General features: G+C 27.6%; 2 protein-coding genes across 2 annotated transcripts; both read right to left on the bottom strand.

The window, feature by feature from the left end:
- Positions 1-216: 216 nt before the first annotated feature.
- On the bottom strand, positions 217-4,368 carry LOC145970201 (uncharacterized). Its single transcript, XM_083096752.1, has 6 exons — positions 3,963-4,368; positions 3,717-3,844; positions 1,354-1,510; positions 992-1,186; positions 518-833; positions 217-441 (listed from the first exon to the last, which is right to left on the bottom strand). The coding sequence occupies exons 1-6, from the start codon at positions 4,326-4,328 to the stop codon at positions 272-274; spliced, it is 1,332 nt and encodes a 443-aa protein (XP_082952878.1). The 5' UTR covers positions 4,329-4,368; the 3' UTR covers positions 217-271.
- A 3,676-nt stretch (positions 4,369-8,044) lies between these two features.
- On the bottom strand, positions 8,045-15,801 carry LOC145970876 (F-box only protein 21-like). The gene is made up of 8 exons (XM_083097919.1): positions 15,516-15,801; positions 11,398-11,661; positions 10,856-11,294; positions 10,607-10,740; positions 9,239-9,362; positions 8,867-9,052; positions 8,348-8,705; positions 8,045-8,269 (listed from the first exon to the last, which is right to left on the bottom strand). The coding sequence occupies exons 1-8, from the start codon at positions 15,671-15,673 to the stop codon at positions 8,100-8,102; spliced, it is 1,833 nt and encodes a 610-aa protein (XP_082954045.1). The 5' UTR covers positions 15,674-15,801; the 3' UTR covers positions 8,045-8,099.
- Between the last annotated feature and the right edge of the window lie 1,643 nt (positions 15,802-17,444).

The following is a 17,444-nucleotide window of genomic DNA, read 5'->3' as shown; positions in this document are numbered from 1 at the left end:
TGTTTTGCATCGCATTCGACTCATGATTGATCGACCTAACAAACATTTATAAGATGCGTAGAACATGTATGCCTAATTTGGTATATAGGGTATGAGCCACGAAATTTGGAAGATAATTTGTATAATTATATTGTATTGATTTGTATAATGTATAATATATTCGCATATGTTGAGAGTTAAATTGGAAATCACGCAGTGTTGTAGAATATGCGAATATTATTTATGTATACAATTTTAATATATTTATATCATAAATTGTGTATGTTACAAGTCATTGATTGGAAAGTATTTCGATTATAGCAGCAGTATCGTCTGGATATTCTTTTGCCAGGAATTCAAATGGTACATAATGAGTACCTTCGAATCTAGAAAAATATCGTCCTATTTCTACATTATTGATCAATTTTGATCGTTTACTTGTGGAACATTTCGATATAGCATCTAAAATAAAATTGATAAATTTCATATTGCACAGGTAAATAATAATAAAAAAGAAGGATGCTATTAGTACTTTTACCTTGTCTCACATAACGTATTTCATTGCTATCTGTGAGAATTATATAATGCGGATGATCGTAATTATCATTAGTACATCCACAACTGCTGTAAATCGTCCACTTGTTGAATCGGTATGGTTTTAAAGATCTCTCTATTATAGATGATTTTATTTCAAAATAACCGTTGCATTCAAGATGCCAACCAATTATCACGCCATCGCAAGAAATATTTGAGAGTTCCGATGTATGTGTTACGATCATACCAGTAGCAAACTTGATTTCTTTATTTCTTCTTTTCGGTTTTTCTTGTTTCTCGCTTACGATGTCAGATCTGACCTATGTGCATATAAGAAATGACAGAATTTTAACTGAGATATTTTGTCGAGTGATTTTCAAATTATTGTAATGATCTAAGTTATAAATTAATTATAACGATGTAAATTCTTTATATATCACTAATAGTTAAGAATATTATACGATGTGTTATAAACTACCTCAATTGAATCTGTAATATTATGATATTCAGTCTGTGTTTCAATATTTATTTCTTTAATTTTATTGTATTCTCTGAACCAATAATTTATGGTACTAATTAGGTTCTGTACAGGACTTCGGATTCTGTAATGCGGATGTACATAATTTTTATGTCTCAGTGATTCATCCAGATAAAACATCGTCTTTCTTACCACCTAAAAGAAACAAATATATAAACAAAATTTCGTTTATAGACAAAAATTTATTAATATAACTCATTGTTGTTTTAATTCATTGATTCAATATATTACTTATAACCGATTGTTATCTTTATTAATAACTACTATAATTAAAAAGATAGTATATATAAAAAGTTGTCTACTTGTATACTCTTTGATGTATAAAATGTTCCAATATATCTACGTGCGTCATTGTTTAATCCTTCATAGGATCCAAATGAATTCAAAATACGTTCCTTAAAATAATACTCTGCCCTCTCCATATCTTCTATATTACTAATACTATAACAAAATATATTACTAAAAAAAAAAAAAAATATGCATTTGTATATATGTACATTCATATCAGAGTATAAATAAAAAGTAAAAAGAGAATTCATTATAATGTATGTGCAAATATTTCTAATATTTACAATAAACTAATTAGAAATGTTGTGAATAAAGTCTCTCTACTTATCTCTAATTAAGTTACAAATTATCTTGATGTATGTTATCAAAGATTTGGTAGAAATAATTTTTTAGTAAAAAATAAAATATAAAAAATAAAAAAGTTTCTTCATTCTTAAAAAAATTATATATTTTTTAAAAAATAAATCGCATTTGTCATTTTGCATATAAAAGTATTTTATCGTTCTATATGCGTTAACACAAAGTTGTGGAAAGAATTTTTAATCAGTAAAATATAATATAAAAAAACAACAAATTTTTATTAAATTATTTTCTAATTCTTTAAAAAAAAAATTAAAATTAGAATTAAATTGTTATCATATTCTTGTATATATATAACATTACATCCAAACGTAAGCTTGTGTACTTGTTTTAATGTATATGATTGCATATAATTCTTTTTTGTATAAATTGATACATTTTACATATTTTATAATCATAAAATCTGTTAATCTCATTAATTAAATTCTTCCAAAAATATATAATTTACTTAAATTTTAAAGTTTATGTAACAACAAATAATAATTTATGAGATAGATTTACAATTTTTACTGAATTTATTTATAAATGTAAATATATTTACATGTAAAATAAATTAACCAACTATTTATTTAAATGAAATTATATTGCTGTATTTAAAAACTCAAAATAAATTTTCTTAATCAAAAAAAGGAATTTTTCTGATTACACAGGCCTGCGAGGATCAGTTGCAAAAAGAATAGGTGAATCTGAGATATTTTTTGACGATGAAAACGAATCTAGCAGCGGAATTTCCCTAGCACGTAAGGTTTTTGAGTAATTTGTCGTTAAATTTTCTAAAAATGATTATTTTGGACGATTTTATGAATTATGATGAATTTATTATGAGGGAACTTAATTTTTTGAAATATTTCTGTTTATGGTATCGTATAGTACTAATCTTCACCATTCAAATTCATTTTCGATTACCACTGCACATATATATATATATATATTTATAAAAGCCAGAAAATTGAAAGCGCCCTAAAGTCAAATCCATATAGTACCGAAACTAGTAGCAACATTGCTACAACATTGCAACATAGCAGTGTAATGTAGCAAAGACATTAATGCAATATTACTTTAGCAATGGCTGCGTTCAGCAGGAAAAGCTGCTTTGCAACTGTAAAATTTGTGAATCTGATTGGTGTATGCTCTTAGATTCAGTCAAAATTAAGAGCATACACCAATCAGGCTCACGAATTTTACAACAGTTGCAAACCAGCTTTTTCTGCTGAACGCAGCCAATGTTGCACCAACATTTTAAAATAGCGAGGATATAGTGTTTCTTTGCTTGTCGCTACGCGGCGGCATTAAGCTTAATTAACTCGTACTCAGTTTTTTTTTTTAATGGATTGATATTAACGTAAGATCTAAAGTATATTTCTCTTTTTTATCAGTTTAATTTCTCACAAACTAACTTTCCAGTGAGAAGTGACAAGTCGAATAGATGTCTATTCGACTTGTCATTTCTCATTGGGTTAATTTAAAATAAGTTGTTTAATAATCTGGATATTTTGTTGAGATTTGAAATATTAAATTTGAAATTAGATGGATAAATAGGAAATAGTCCACTTATTACGTGTATTAAAATATTCCTATTGTCGTAGGTATCTAAAAAAATAGTTGTATATATAGATTTAAAGAAATTAATTATGAAATTAATTAAATAAACACTTTAATAAGAATTTAATAAAAACATTAAGAAACGTTTTATAACCGGCTAATAGATTTTTAAATAAAAAGTCTTATGACGATCTAATTTAAAAGAAACTAAAAAATGTCCACTTGATCATATTTTATATTTTTTTATAAATTCTTAATATTGTATAGAATATTATTGGATGCTTGCAAATATTTTTTCAAATATATTACACAGCAATGTTGACGTCTTAACGTCCTGACGTCTTAACGTTGCCGCAATTTTACAACAATGACGCAACAAAATTTTGCAACCAATTTGTAATATTACAACATTTCAATGAAATTATTCTGCAATTATTCTGCAACTTTTCTATGTTGTATGGAAAATTGTACTTACTATTTCGGCCTCCATATATAATCATTGATATCATAAAATGGTACATATCTTGCACAACAATATATACCAAGTCTTCTAGCCACGCTCTGATATATAATAGTTTGTAAAAACTTTCGATGATATAAAAACTATGACATAAATTTTATTTTATTAGAAGTACGTATAAAACATAGAAAGCATAATTATGTTTATGCGCCATAAAACAAAGTATAATTATAACTTGTAATATTATTTAAAATTACTTACATTAATTATAAATTCGCATACTATCCCTAATGTTGTCAATAGTTTATTTAATTTATAAACTCCATGTTCTGACATAAATTCTTGAAGAATTTTTATAATTTGAATTGCTTCTGTTTGATTCCAGAAATTACGTTCGATATTATTGTCTCTCCAAAACGAAATTTGCTCAGGAGACGTTGAAAATATAGAATGCCTTGGATATCTCTCTTTAACAAGGGAAAGTACTTCATGCGCAAAATCATCCAAGAACGTTTTTGTGACTGAGTAAGACACACATGGCTTACAATATTGTGCCATAATAATAATTAGCCGTTCGAAAAGTTGCTTTTCCTTTGGCATATTTAGAAATTTATTTAGCTTGTACATAAACCGATATTGTTTCAGATAGTAATTAATTCGATCAAAGCTGTATATATTTGCCAAATTGGAGTCTAAATTCCTGTAGAAATATTTTATTTTAATTATACAATAATTGTATAATAATTATATATTAATTTGTAATATTAATACCAACATGATATTGAAATTTACCATGGATATATTTCTGGAGAAATAATTGAATTTATTTAATCGAAAACAAAGTAATAAGTCATAGAATCTTCAGCAATGGAAATCAGAAGATGTCCTAATTCTTTTTTGTTAGTGTCCAATAAGTTAATATTGGACATCAGATGCACATAATATTGTAGGGATTTGATACACTTAACGCTCGTTTTCACTTTTTCTTTAAAATCTAAATTGTTAAAAATTTTTTTCCGTTCCTCTGCGTTATACTTTTTCCTCGCAGAAGGGCATCTAAAATTAAGACAAAAAATTTTCAATAATTATACTGTACTACGTAACGCGCTATCAATAGCAGCAATAAATTTTAGATAATACTTTGCAAAATTTATATAAATATTATAAAAAGTAGTGTCCCACACACATACAATATTCCCTCATATATTTACTCCATGCAATATTTTAACAATGTATTCTAGAAGTCTAATAGAATCAAAAGTTCCAATGCAGAAATATTAATAATCAAAATTTATCAATATTGCATACAATTTGCGCGCTTATATGCATAATTACAAACATATACGCGCGTATCAGTCTGTCACCTATTATTGATTTCTTCAAATCAGGTGCCATTGATGTTTACTACATAGATGATTTTATTGTTTCTTATGTGTGCGGATCATAGATCTACATAGATAGACTGCATTTCCTTACGGACGCACGCATGCCGACATAGAAGGACAGAAATGGTGTCTTCTACTCTCTTTCACACTTTACAGAGAGAGAGGGGGGAAAGTGATAACTGGAAAGAGGAAAGGAGAAAGCACATAGCGTTTACCCTCATTTAATCACATATTAGATAGAGAGAGTATCACTCCGTCTATGCTCTCTCATTCTTGCGACAGGGAGCGTTTCTTTCACAGTACGCTCACAGTTAATTTGTATAAGTGATGTGGATATTACATATGACCTATTAATATTAATGAGTTATGAATGTTGTACATAAAATGTTTAATTTATTGTCAAAAAATAATTTAAGTTAATATCTATATTTGATTAATTATTCTAATTAATAATTATAATATTTGTATAAATTAAAGAAATGAAATTCGGTTTTGTTTTAATAGAAGAAATATTTGAGAAAGACAATTTATTTATTAACTGTTTTATAAAATTATTATTACCAGACTTTTAAAAATCGATAATAAATAACAGATTGATACATAATAATTGATATATAAATATTTGATATATAAATATCAATGAATTGAGCACACAAATTCTATGCAATATCATAGGGAAAAGTGGAGAAGGAAAACAATCCTAGATTATTTCTTTCTAATTTTATGCTAAACTGAAAACAAATAAATCACTAATCAGATTTAAATAACATCCGTTTCTGGTTAATCAGTCCGTTATTGAATCCGATTAAGCGTGATGTTTAATCGTAATAATTTAGATAAACAATATATATGCCCATAGACAGACAAAGAAAGAGCTACATTCCCTTTATTCGCACCTCGCTTCTCAAAATGCATTAAGTATATCAGTAAAGTATAAAATTTTTTATTTTAACGAGTATTTATATAGTTTAAGAAAAAATACAAGCTTTATTATACATTTTGATCCTTTATTAATAATCATATTTAAGTCTGATCAATATGTCGCAGTAAAACGGCGAAACTTCGAATAAGCTAAGAATATAATAGCTTTTAATTTATTTCTTTAATGTTAATTTTTGCAAAAATGCTTTTTTGTTTAATAAAGATCGATCAAATAAAATTAATATAAACACGTATAAAAACAAATAACAGTACCTTTGATAAAATTTCTTTTCCCAAAATTTTTTATTGTGTATCATTTCGTGGAAATGTTTACACGTGGACTTAAAATTCACGGCATCCTTAATGCTGATATATTCATCTTCTAGAATGATATCAATCACTTCATCGGGTAAAGAAGTTATAGTAGCCATTGGAAAAGAAGCTCGTAACGTTATTCACTAGTACAGTTTTATTATATATCACTAATTAGAATATTATATGTATATGCACTAAATAAAGAAGCTTGAATGGAAAGTTTAGAACGGAACGTATACGATCCACGTGCCATGAAACGTGTTGATGTACTTAAATGTGTTCGAATAGACGAAAATGCATATAGCTTACTGTAATTTTCATTGACACTGTAGATGCCAAGATGTACCCTACCAAAAGGTACGAATACTTCGAATAGTTTGACTGACCAATCTACACAAATCGGACAAAACTTTCTCTGTTGTGATTGGTCAAAGTGAGTAATAAATAAAGGGTCGTCTTATACATTCTTGAAGAAAATTTTCTACACAACATTTACTCTCTAATCTATTTGAATTTCATGATTTTATAGCTTTATTGCAATGCTGTTTTGTTTAAATTGATGGCATTTCGGTCATCGCAACAATTTTATTAATTTGAAAGTTTGAATAAAAAGTAATCTTTTGAAAAGTTTCGTAAAACCTTCGCTGTCTGAATAATTGACATGAGAAAATAATTTTAAACTCTTGACTCAGTTTCACTTTTCTCTTAGGATTTTTGTTTCCATTTTTTCTTGTATTTTTTTACGATTACGACTTTTCGATATTTGGCATTTATAAAAGACATTTTTTACAACACTGCAATATTTTTGCACTTTTTTTAAAAGGTACTGCAATTTGTGAATTTTTCCTGTAATATGAATTTCAATTATTTCTTAATTTAAATTTGATTATAGTTTATACTTTTATTTATAATTTTTTTTTATTATATTTTAATAAGTACTCTTTTAATCTAAAACTAGAACCTCTACACAAGATCTGAAAATAAAATCTGTAGAATAACATTCTTCATTTCAAATTCTTTATTTATAGAATATTTATATCTTTTTACTAATTTTTTCAAAATCTATTAATTATAATTAATTATAATTTCTTAACTTTAAGTTCCTGATAATATGTGATACGCAGATATTTTAATTATAATTTTTTCGAACTAACTTGTGCAAATAAAAATATTCTTTTTTGTTATAATTTATAAAAAATAAGAAAATCTATTCTGCAGGTGTGTGTATATGAAAGCAAATAATATTTCGTTATTTATAAAATTCGGCAAATATTCTTTGTTGTGAAATATCGTATATGTTGGGAAATATCTTTTCTAACGGTACTAAAATATAACGAAATTATAATATATAACAATGTTTTGTATCCCATTCGACTTATGATTGATTTACCTAACAAACATTTGTAAGATACATAGAACATGTATGCTTAATTTGGTATATAGCGTATAAGCCATAAAATTTGGAAGATAATTTGTATAATTATATTATATTGATTTTTATAACATATTTGTTACATATGTTGAGAGTTAAATTGGGAACTACGCAGTGTTGTAAAATACACGAAAGCCCAAGTCAATTCATCGATGTCAAAGTTTGTCTTATTAACATGAAACATTAACATTTAATGTTAACACGCACATAATTGTATATTCTTAATATATTTTATTTTTTATAATGTAATCAAACATTGCATAAACATTTTAAATTTATGATGTGCAATATTATTTATGCATACAATTTTAATATATTTATATCATGAATTGTACATGTTACATGTTACTGACTGGAAAGTATTTCGAGAATAGCAGCAGCATCGTCTGGATATAGTTTTGCCAGGTTTTCATTTGGTACATAATGAGTACCTTCGAATCTAGTGAAGTATCTCCCTATTTCTGCATTATTGATCAACTTTGATCGTTTATTTGTGGAGCATTTCGATATAGTATCTAAAATAAAATTGATAAATTTAATATTGTACAGGTAAGTAATAATAACAAAAAGAAGAATGCTATTAACATTTATACTTTGTTCCACGTAACGTATTTGATTGCTATCTGTAAGAATTAAATAATGCGGTTGTTTCATACAATCAGTTGTTTCTCTACAATAACAACTTTCGATAGTTGTCAACTTGTTGAGTAGATATAGATTCCCTGATATAGGTGGATGATTCAAATTATTCATTGGATCTATCATATCATCCAACTGATTCAATAGATTAGTGAACACACTATCACATTCATAATGCCAACTAATTATTACACCATTAATATTGCATTCGACTGGCGGTGCATGTTTTATGATCATACCAATAGCAAATTTGATTTCTTCATTTCTTCTTTTCGGGTCTTCGCTTCTTTCGAAGAAAATGTCAAGTCTGTCCTGTGTGCATATAATGTGTAATAACAGATTTTCAATTGAGTTATCTTATCGAGTGATTTTCAAATTATTGTAATGACCTAAGTTATAAATTAATTATAACCATATGATCGCTTTAGATATTATTTATAGTTAAGAATATTATATGGTGTGTCATAAATTACCCCTATTGATTCTGTAATATTAATGTATTCAGCTTCAATATTTACTTCATTAATATTTTTATATTTTCCGAACCATTGGTCTAGGTAACTATCTAAGCTATATTCAAGTAGTCTGCTCACATAAACTGATGCATAATTGTCATATTTCAGTGATTCATAGAGACAAGACATCATCACTCTTATCCCCTAAAAGAAACATATATATAAACAAAATTTCGTTTGTTAACAAAAAATAATGAAAAATTTATTGGTATAATGCATTGTTGTTTTACCTCGTTGACGTTCAACATATTATTCATATTTATAATAAAGTGTTATCTTTATTAATGACTACTATAATTAAAAAGATAATACATATATGAAGTTGCATACCTTTATATCATTTAAGTTAATAGATGCATTATATGGCAATTCCCTTCTTGCATTATAGAATGCGATTGAATTTGCATGATAATCCTTAAAATAATACTCTCCCAACTCCATATCTTCTATATTACTGAAAATAAAAAAATAATAAAAAAATAACAAAAAATATACACCTATATATATGTACACATTCATATAAGAGTATATATAAAAGTATATATGTACATTCACATAAGAGTATATATAAAAAGTAAAAAGGAGTTGTAATCAATGTGCAAATATTTCTATATTTACAATAAATTAATTAAAAACGTGTTGTGTATAAATCTATCTGTAACTAAGCTACAAATTGTCTTGATTATCAAATGTTTGACATAAATAATTTTTTCAGAAAAAAATAAAAAAGGTTGCCTAACTTTAAAAAAAATTATACATTTATTAAAAAATATATCGCATTTGTCTCTGTTCTACGTATAAAATTATTCTGTCATTCTATATAGATTAACACAGAATTACGGAAGTAAAGAAATAGTCAGAATATTTATCAGTAAAACATATTTAAAAAAAATAATGTTTATTAAAATATTTCTTAAAACTTTTTAAAAAGAAAAAGAAAAAGAATTAAAAAAGAATTAAATTGTTACCACATTTTTATATAAATATAACATTACATCAGAAACGTATATATATAAACTTGTATATCTATTTTTAACGTATATATACAATTGTATATAAATGTTTTTTATATAAATTAATACATTTTACATATTTGTGATAAAATCTATTAATATATCTCAGATAAATTCCTTCAAAAATATAATTTACATATATTATAAAGTTAACACAACAACAAATAATAATTTATGAGATTGGTCTACAACTTTTACTGAATTTATTTACATAAATATATTATATTTCCATGTAAAATAAATTGATCAATTATTTATATAAATGAAAATATATTTGTTTTATTTGCAACTCTCAAGATTACTAACTCTAATTTTTTTATCTTATATTGAAAAAGAAATTTTTTTGTGATTATTTTTCTGTGCATGCATTTGCGCGTGTACGTGTGATTGTGTGTTTTGTGTGCGTGCGTGTATTATTTTGTGTGTATGTGCACGTGTATGTATCGTGCACTTTGAAATTTCTATTGAATGTTAGGTAATTGCATTTTTATATACAATAATTTATTTATTATTAATATATTATATACAAATATATTTATATGAATAAGCGCGCGTGTATGTGTGTGTACACACACACGTGCACGTGTATGCATGTACGTATGTATGTTTATATGCATATAAAAGTATGTATATAAAAATATAAACCTAAAAATTAAAGAAGCTCTGAACTTAAAATTATATTTACTATTTCGGCTTCCACATGCATTTATACCAGTTGCCTATATAAAATTCTGCATACGTTGAACAGCAATATATACCAAGTCTTCTAGCCACGCACTGATATGTAATAGTTTTTTTGAATTCTGAATCGTCTAAAAACTATGGCATAAATTTTATTTTATTAGTTCGTATAAGACATGAAATGCACAATTATGCTTATGCACCATATAACAAAGTATAATTCTAATTTTTAATATTATTTAAAATTACTTACATCAATTATAAATTCGCATACTATATTTAATGTTTTCAATAGTTTATTTAATTTACAACACCCCAATTCTGACATAAATTCTTCAAGAATTTCTATAATTTGCATTGCTTCTGTTCGATTCCAGAAATTACGTTCGATATTGTTGTCTCTCCAAAACGAAATTTGCTCAGGAGACGTTGAAAATATAGAATGCTTAGGATATTTATTTTTAACAAGGGAAAGTACTTCATACGCCATATCATCTAAGAACGTTTTTATGACCGAGTAAGACACACATGGTTGACAATGTTGTGCCATAATAATAATTAGCCGTTCAAAAAGTTTCTTCTCCTTTGACATATTTAGAAATTTATTTAGCTTATATATAAATCGATATTGTCTGAGATAGCAATTAATTCGATCAAAGTTGTATATATTTGCCAAGTTGGAGTCTAAATTCCTGCAGAAATATTTCATATTAATTGTAAAATAATTATAATTAATTACAACAATAATTATATTATTTTGTATTATTAATAGCAACTTGATTTATTGAAATCTACCATAGATATATATGTGATGGAATGATTGTATTTATTTCATCCAAAACAAAGTAATAAGTCATAGAATCTTCAGCTATGAAAATCAGAAGACGTCCTAATTCTTCTTTGTCAATGTCCGATAAGTTATTATTGGACATCAGATGCACATAAGATTGTAGGAATTTGATACACTTAACGTTTGCTTTTATTTTTTCTTTAAAATCTAAGTGTTTAAAAATTTTCTTCCGTTTCTCTGTGTTATACTTTTTTTTTCCAGTAAGGCACCTAAAATAAATTTTTCAACAATTATATTACATAACGCGCTATCTATATCACTAATAAATTTTGGATATTATACTTTGTAAAATTGATATAAATATTATAATAGTGCCATATTTTAATAGTGTATTCTAGAAGTCAAATAGAATAAAAAATTTCAATGCAAAAAAAATATTAACAATCAATATTTATCAATATTGTATACAATTTGCGCGCTTATTTCCATATTTACAAACATATATGCGCGTATCAGTCTGTCATCTATTATTGATTTCTTCAAATCAGGTGCCATTGATGTTTACTGCACAGCTGATTTTATTGTTTCTTATGTGTGCAAATTATAGACCTACATATATAGACTGCACCTTCTTATGGGTGCACACGTGTTGCCGACATAGAAGGACAAAAATGGTCTTCTACTCTCTTTTAAACTTTACAGAGAGAGGAGGAAAGTGATGACCAAAAAGAGGAAAGGAGAAAGCACACAGCATTTACTCCAACTTAATCATTAGAAAGAGAGAATACCACTCTACCTATACTCTCTCACTCTTGCGTCAGCGAGCGTTCGCTTACGGTACGGTCAGTTAATTTGTATAAGTGATGTGGATATTACATATGTTCTGCTAATATTAATGAGTTATGAATGTTAATGGATAAAATGTTTAATTTTTTGTCAAAAAAGTTAAATTAATTTTTATATTTGATTAATTATTCTAATTATTTATTATATTTAATTAGAATTACTGTACAACAATTACTAGCTTCTATATTTTCAATATTACAAATTTTTATTCTATTTTATCTCTATCAGCATACACTATTAAAATATTGTACTAATGTAAATAAAATATTGTATTAAAGTTGTGGAATATTCTGTATATAAGTTAATGCTTGTAATAAATTGAAGAATTTATAAATAATAATATATATTATTACATTATATTTAATCGTGACATTAATACATTTTTTAAAATCAAATTGCAATTATCACAATGGTAATGAATCTTATAAATCATCTAAGTAGTGTAAATAAACCTTGAAAATAAATGTAAATTAGTTGTCCATATTTGATTATTATTTCGTAGATAAACCTTTACAATCGCAATATTGCAAATTTTATATTTATAATATGAGAAATCATAAAAGTAGCCTGATTTAGTATTTTCTCATTTATACAATAAAATAAACTTCTAATCTTAAAATGAGAATAATTAAAACGATTATTAATACGCCTGTAAAATATTTTATCTATATTTTTAATAATTTAAAATAATATATATAAAAAACAAGATAATCATTTAGAGATAGGGGTCATCTTAAAAACATATATCGTGGTTAGAGTTTTGAGTCAGAAAATTAAATATTATTTATTATACTTTCTTCGTTAATAAGTTTGAACAACAAGGGCCAATTAAAACCTTCACAATGTTACTCAAGGTGATGAACATGATAACATATTTCAAATTATTGAAATCGGCAGAGGGTCTCTATAAGTAATAAAAACTGAAAAATTACCACAATAGTAAGTCATCATACGATGTAGGTTGAATTTGATCGACGTAACTTATGTATATACAGGGTGTTCTAAAAAGGTATGTCAAAAATTTAAGGAGATATTCCTCACACCTGAAGGATGAAAAAATGTTATGTTAAATAATTTATATGGACATAGGTGTAGAAGTGCTTATTTCAGGAGTTATGTTGAAAATACTGTTAGCTGTATTACTTACACAAAAAAAAATTTAGGATTAATTATTCTAGACGACAATCGTTTAATTAGGCTTATTTACATTTTAATGTGACCTTGAGTATGTTACAATAAATGTTGAAAATGTTCACCATTTTCCTGAATACAAGCAGTGACACGTCGACGCATCGATGAATGAAGCAAGCATTTTCGCACCTATGTATGTATATAACATTTTTTCATCCTTCAGGTGTGAGGAATATCTCCTTAAATTTTTGACATACCTTTTTAGAACACCCTGTATATATCATTGCTAAATATTGTTATACTATAATGTTCACTTATAGATAGAAACAAACAGAACCAAAAGCGAGAGAGAGAGAGAGAGAGAGAGAGAGAGAGAGAATGTTTGGAGAGGGAGGGGGGGGCGGAGAAAGAAAACAATCCTAGATTATTTCTTTCTAATTCTATGCTAAACAGAAAACAAATAAATCATACTGTCTATATTTATATACAGGGTGAGCCATTTTAATTAACGCACGCAATTATTTCGGAAACAAAGCATTTTAGAGAAAAATGTTTCAGACAAAAGTTTTATGGTTTCGAGGGGGCTATAAGATGGTATCATTGGTTTGACACTGAAGAGTCATTTGAAGGTCACGTGAAGGTCACTTCAATTTTTTTAAATGGAACACCCTATATATTTTTGCACACTCTTGTAGCTTATCTCGAGAGCTTTCCAAAACACTATAATTAAGTACCTTTTCGTTAAGTACTTTTTGAGTTATGAGGCTTGAAATAATTTCTTAATTTTACATAAACCGTAAAAAATATCTTGTAAAATATTCATTTTTCGATTATCTTACCTTAATACTTTTACAAAATAATGAGAGGAATCAATTGGTCTAAAGAAAACACATAGTTGTTTTGAAGAAAAAATATGTAATTTGCAATTAACAATTCCATATTTTTTCTTAAAAACAACTATGTGTTTTCTTTACACTAATGTCATGTGTGCAATGTGTATGTGTGCAATGTGTATGTGTGCAATGTGTATGTGCGCAATAATGTCATGTGTGCAATCGTACTTTCGTTTCTTTATTTTTTTCATGTGTGCAATAATACATGTAGGTAATTGGGATGTAGGCAATCGGGAATGTTGGCAAAAGTAGCTGTCGGCAAAATGTTTTGTGCAAACGAAGCAGTTGGCAATCGGGAATGTAAGCAAACGGGATTCCCCCTTTCCAGTATAGTATAGAATTTTCTATTTCAAGGTGATTATTTATATAATTTAAGAAAGTATAAATTTTATTATTCAATTTGATCCTTTACTAATAATCATATTTAAGACTGATCAATACAGTCGCAGTAAAGCGGCAAAACTTTGAATTAATAAGCTAAGTATATAATAGTTTTTAATTAACCCTTTCACTACGGCGGTTCGCTCCGCCGTAGTGCCGCCATTAAACGAGTCCCCGCGCCAAAAGTGTATACATTGCGCGTGGACAGTCTTTGGCGTTCGGGTTTACGACTTACACATGAACAACGCCGCTTTAACATGCTTTTGGAAGAAATGGGACTTTTCTTTAAAACAAGATATTAATAATTTCTACATAAACAATAATTGTTTTAAGTAAAACATAATTAATATATATTATGTAATATAAATTAACATATATATAACAATAATTTGACGTATTCGAACTTTTTTATTTTAAAGTTTGTAATATTCTCGTTAACTGACTATTGCTGTATGATACTCAAAACTGATTCAAAAAATGGAAGACGAATAAATACAGTGTGTTTTCGAGAAAACTCCGGTTCTCGAGAAAAACTCCGGTTCGTGAGTTTTCGAGAAAACTGATTCGAATCATATGATTTATTTTTTCCGTCAAATAATTTGCGCGACGATTACAAAAGGTGCTACTATCCACAAACTAGTTCGCGAATGCCGCCGACTATAGCCGGCGCTCGTCTCTGCGGGTCACATCGTGGATGTCGGCTATAGCCGGCGTTCGTCTCCGCGAACTACTTCGTGGATGCCGGCTATAGCCGGCGTTAGGAGCGAAAGGGTTAATATTTTAATGTTAATTTTTGCAAAAATGCTTCTTTGTTCAATGAAGATCGATCAAATAAAATTAATATAAACACTTATAAAAACAAATAAGAATACCGTTGGTAAAATTTCTTTTCCCAAAATTTTTTACTGTGTATCATTTCGTGGAATTGTTTACACGTGGACTTAAAACTCACGGCATCCTTAATGCTGATATTTCCATCTTTCAGAATGATATCAATCACTTCGTCGGGTAAAGAAATTATAGTAGCCATAAGCTCGCAATGTTATTCACGTTATTCACTAGTTCAGTTTTATTATATTTCACTAATTAAAATTTTATATATGCACTAAATAAAGAAGCTTGAATGGAAAGTCTAGAACGGAGTGTATATGATCCACGTGGCATGAAACGTGTTGATGTATTCGAACAGACGAAAATGCACATAGCTTACTGTAATTTTCATTGACACTGTAAATGCCAAGACGCTGCCGGAAGATACGAATACTTCAAATCATTTAACTGACCAATCTACACAAATCGGACAAAACTTCCACTGTTGTGATTGGTCATGAGTAACAAAGGCCCAGTAAGCAAAATGTTAGCAGGTTGGCAGCAGATTGGCAGCAAATTCGATCAAAATCCCACACCAGAACCATAGCCATCTGTGTCCGCATTAAGCTTTTGTTTTGGTGACAGAGTCTGTAAAACATAACCTGTCAACAAACTGTCGGCAGAAACCGAGTAGGATCTGCGCGATGCAATTTGATGTTAGATTGCCAGCAGAAACTGCACAAGATTTGCGCTTACTTTTATTAATATTATATAAATGCAACAAAATTGATTATTACAAGTGCTAAATAAGAATATTATCGGCAAGTTAATTACAATTTTCTTCTAAAATGACATATATGTCATATGTTATATCGTAATATATGTTAATGTAATATATGTTATATCGTAGTTATATCTCATATAGCGAAGGACTAATTAAATTAAATTAAATTAATAATAAAGTAAATGATAAAAGTAAATGTAACTTATAAAACTGGAGATGTAATTTATTTAGAATTAAATTCTTGCTTTATGCTTCAAGTAGGCAGTACATGAATAATTTACCATTTATCATATTGATTCCAATCAGTTTAATATTCTGAATCTCATCTGCTTGTATCAGATATCAGAAATTAAAGTGATAGAAATTAAAATGATAATTACTATATTTTTAGTCTTTTATTCATATTCGCGACTTTATATATATTTCTGACAGAAATTAGATTACGAGAAAGTACAGCTCACGTAGCGGTAAGTGAAGGAACTATCGAATCATGCAAACTCTGTTCCGTTTCTGCCGTCAATCTGCTATCAGAGATTGTGTGCGCAGATCCTGCTCGATTTTTGTTATCAATTTGCTATCAAATTGCGCCTCACAGATCCTGTTAAATTTCTGCTATCAATTTGCCGTCAGTTATATCTACAGGCTTTACTCGATTTCTGCCGATAATTTGACATCAAATTTCATTGCGCAGATCCTGCTCGGTTTCTGCAACCAATCTGATATCAAACTGTGTTGCACAGATCTTGCTCGATTTCTGCCACCAATCTGCTATGATAATTTTAAACAAATCCTGTTCAGTTTCTGCTATCAAATTATGTCAGCAGGTTTTGTAACATTTCTGCTGACATTCTGTTATCATTATTTGATATAACAAATTCTTTATACAATCTGCAATCTTACTGTCGACAAAAATTTGTAGCAGAAATTGACAAAATCTGTTTGAACAGACTTTGCTGACTGGGTACTCTCTAATCTATTTGAATTTTATGATTTTATAGCTTCGTTGCTTTGTTTAAATTGATGGCATTTCTGTCATCGCAACAATTTTATTAACTTGATAGTTTGAATGAAAAGTAAGCTTTCGAAAAGTTTCGTAAAGCCTTCGTTGTCTGGAAAATAGGCATCAGAAAATAATTTTAAATTCTTTGTTCACTTTCACTTTTCTCTCTGAATGTTTTGTTTACATTTTATCTTGTATTTTTATATT

Source organism: Camponotus vicinus, unplaced genomic scaffold (assembly GCF_025532165.1).
Source record: "Camponotus vicinus isolate PSW18456_S1 unplaced genomic scaffold, iyCamVici1.0 SCAF_1, whole genome shotgun sequence".
In the NCBI taxonomy this organism is placed as follows: domain Eukaryota; kingdom Metazoa; phylum Arthropoda; class Insecta; order Hymenoptera; family Formicidae; genus Camponotus; species Camponotus vicinus.
The sequence above is the reverse complement of the archived record's forward strand: the minus strand, read 5'-3'. Positions and strand labels throughout refer to the sequence as shown.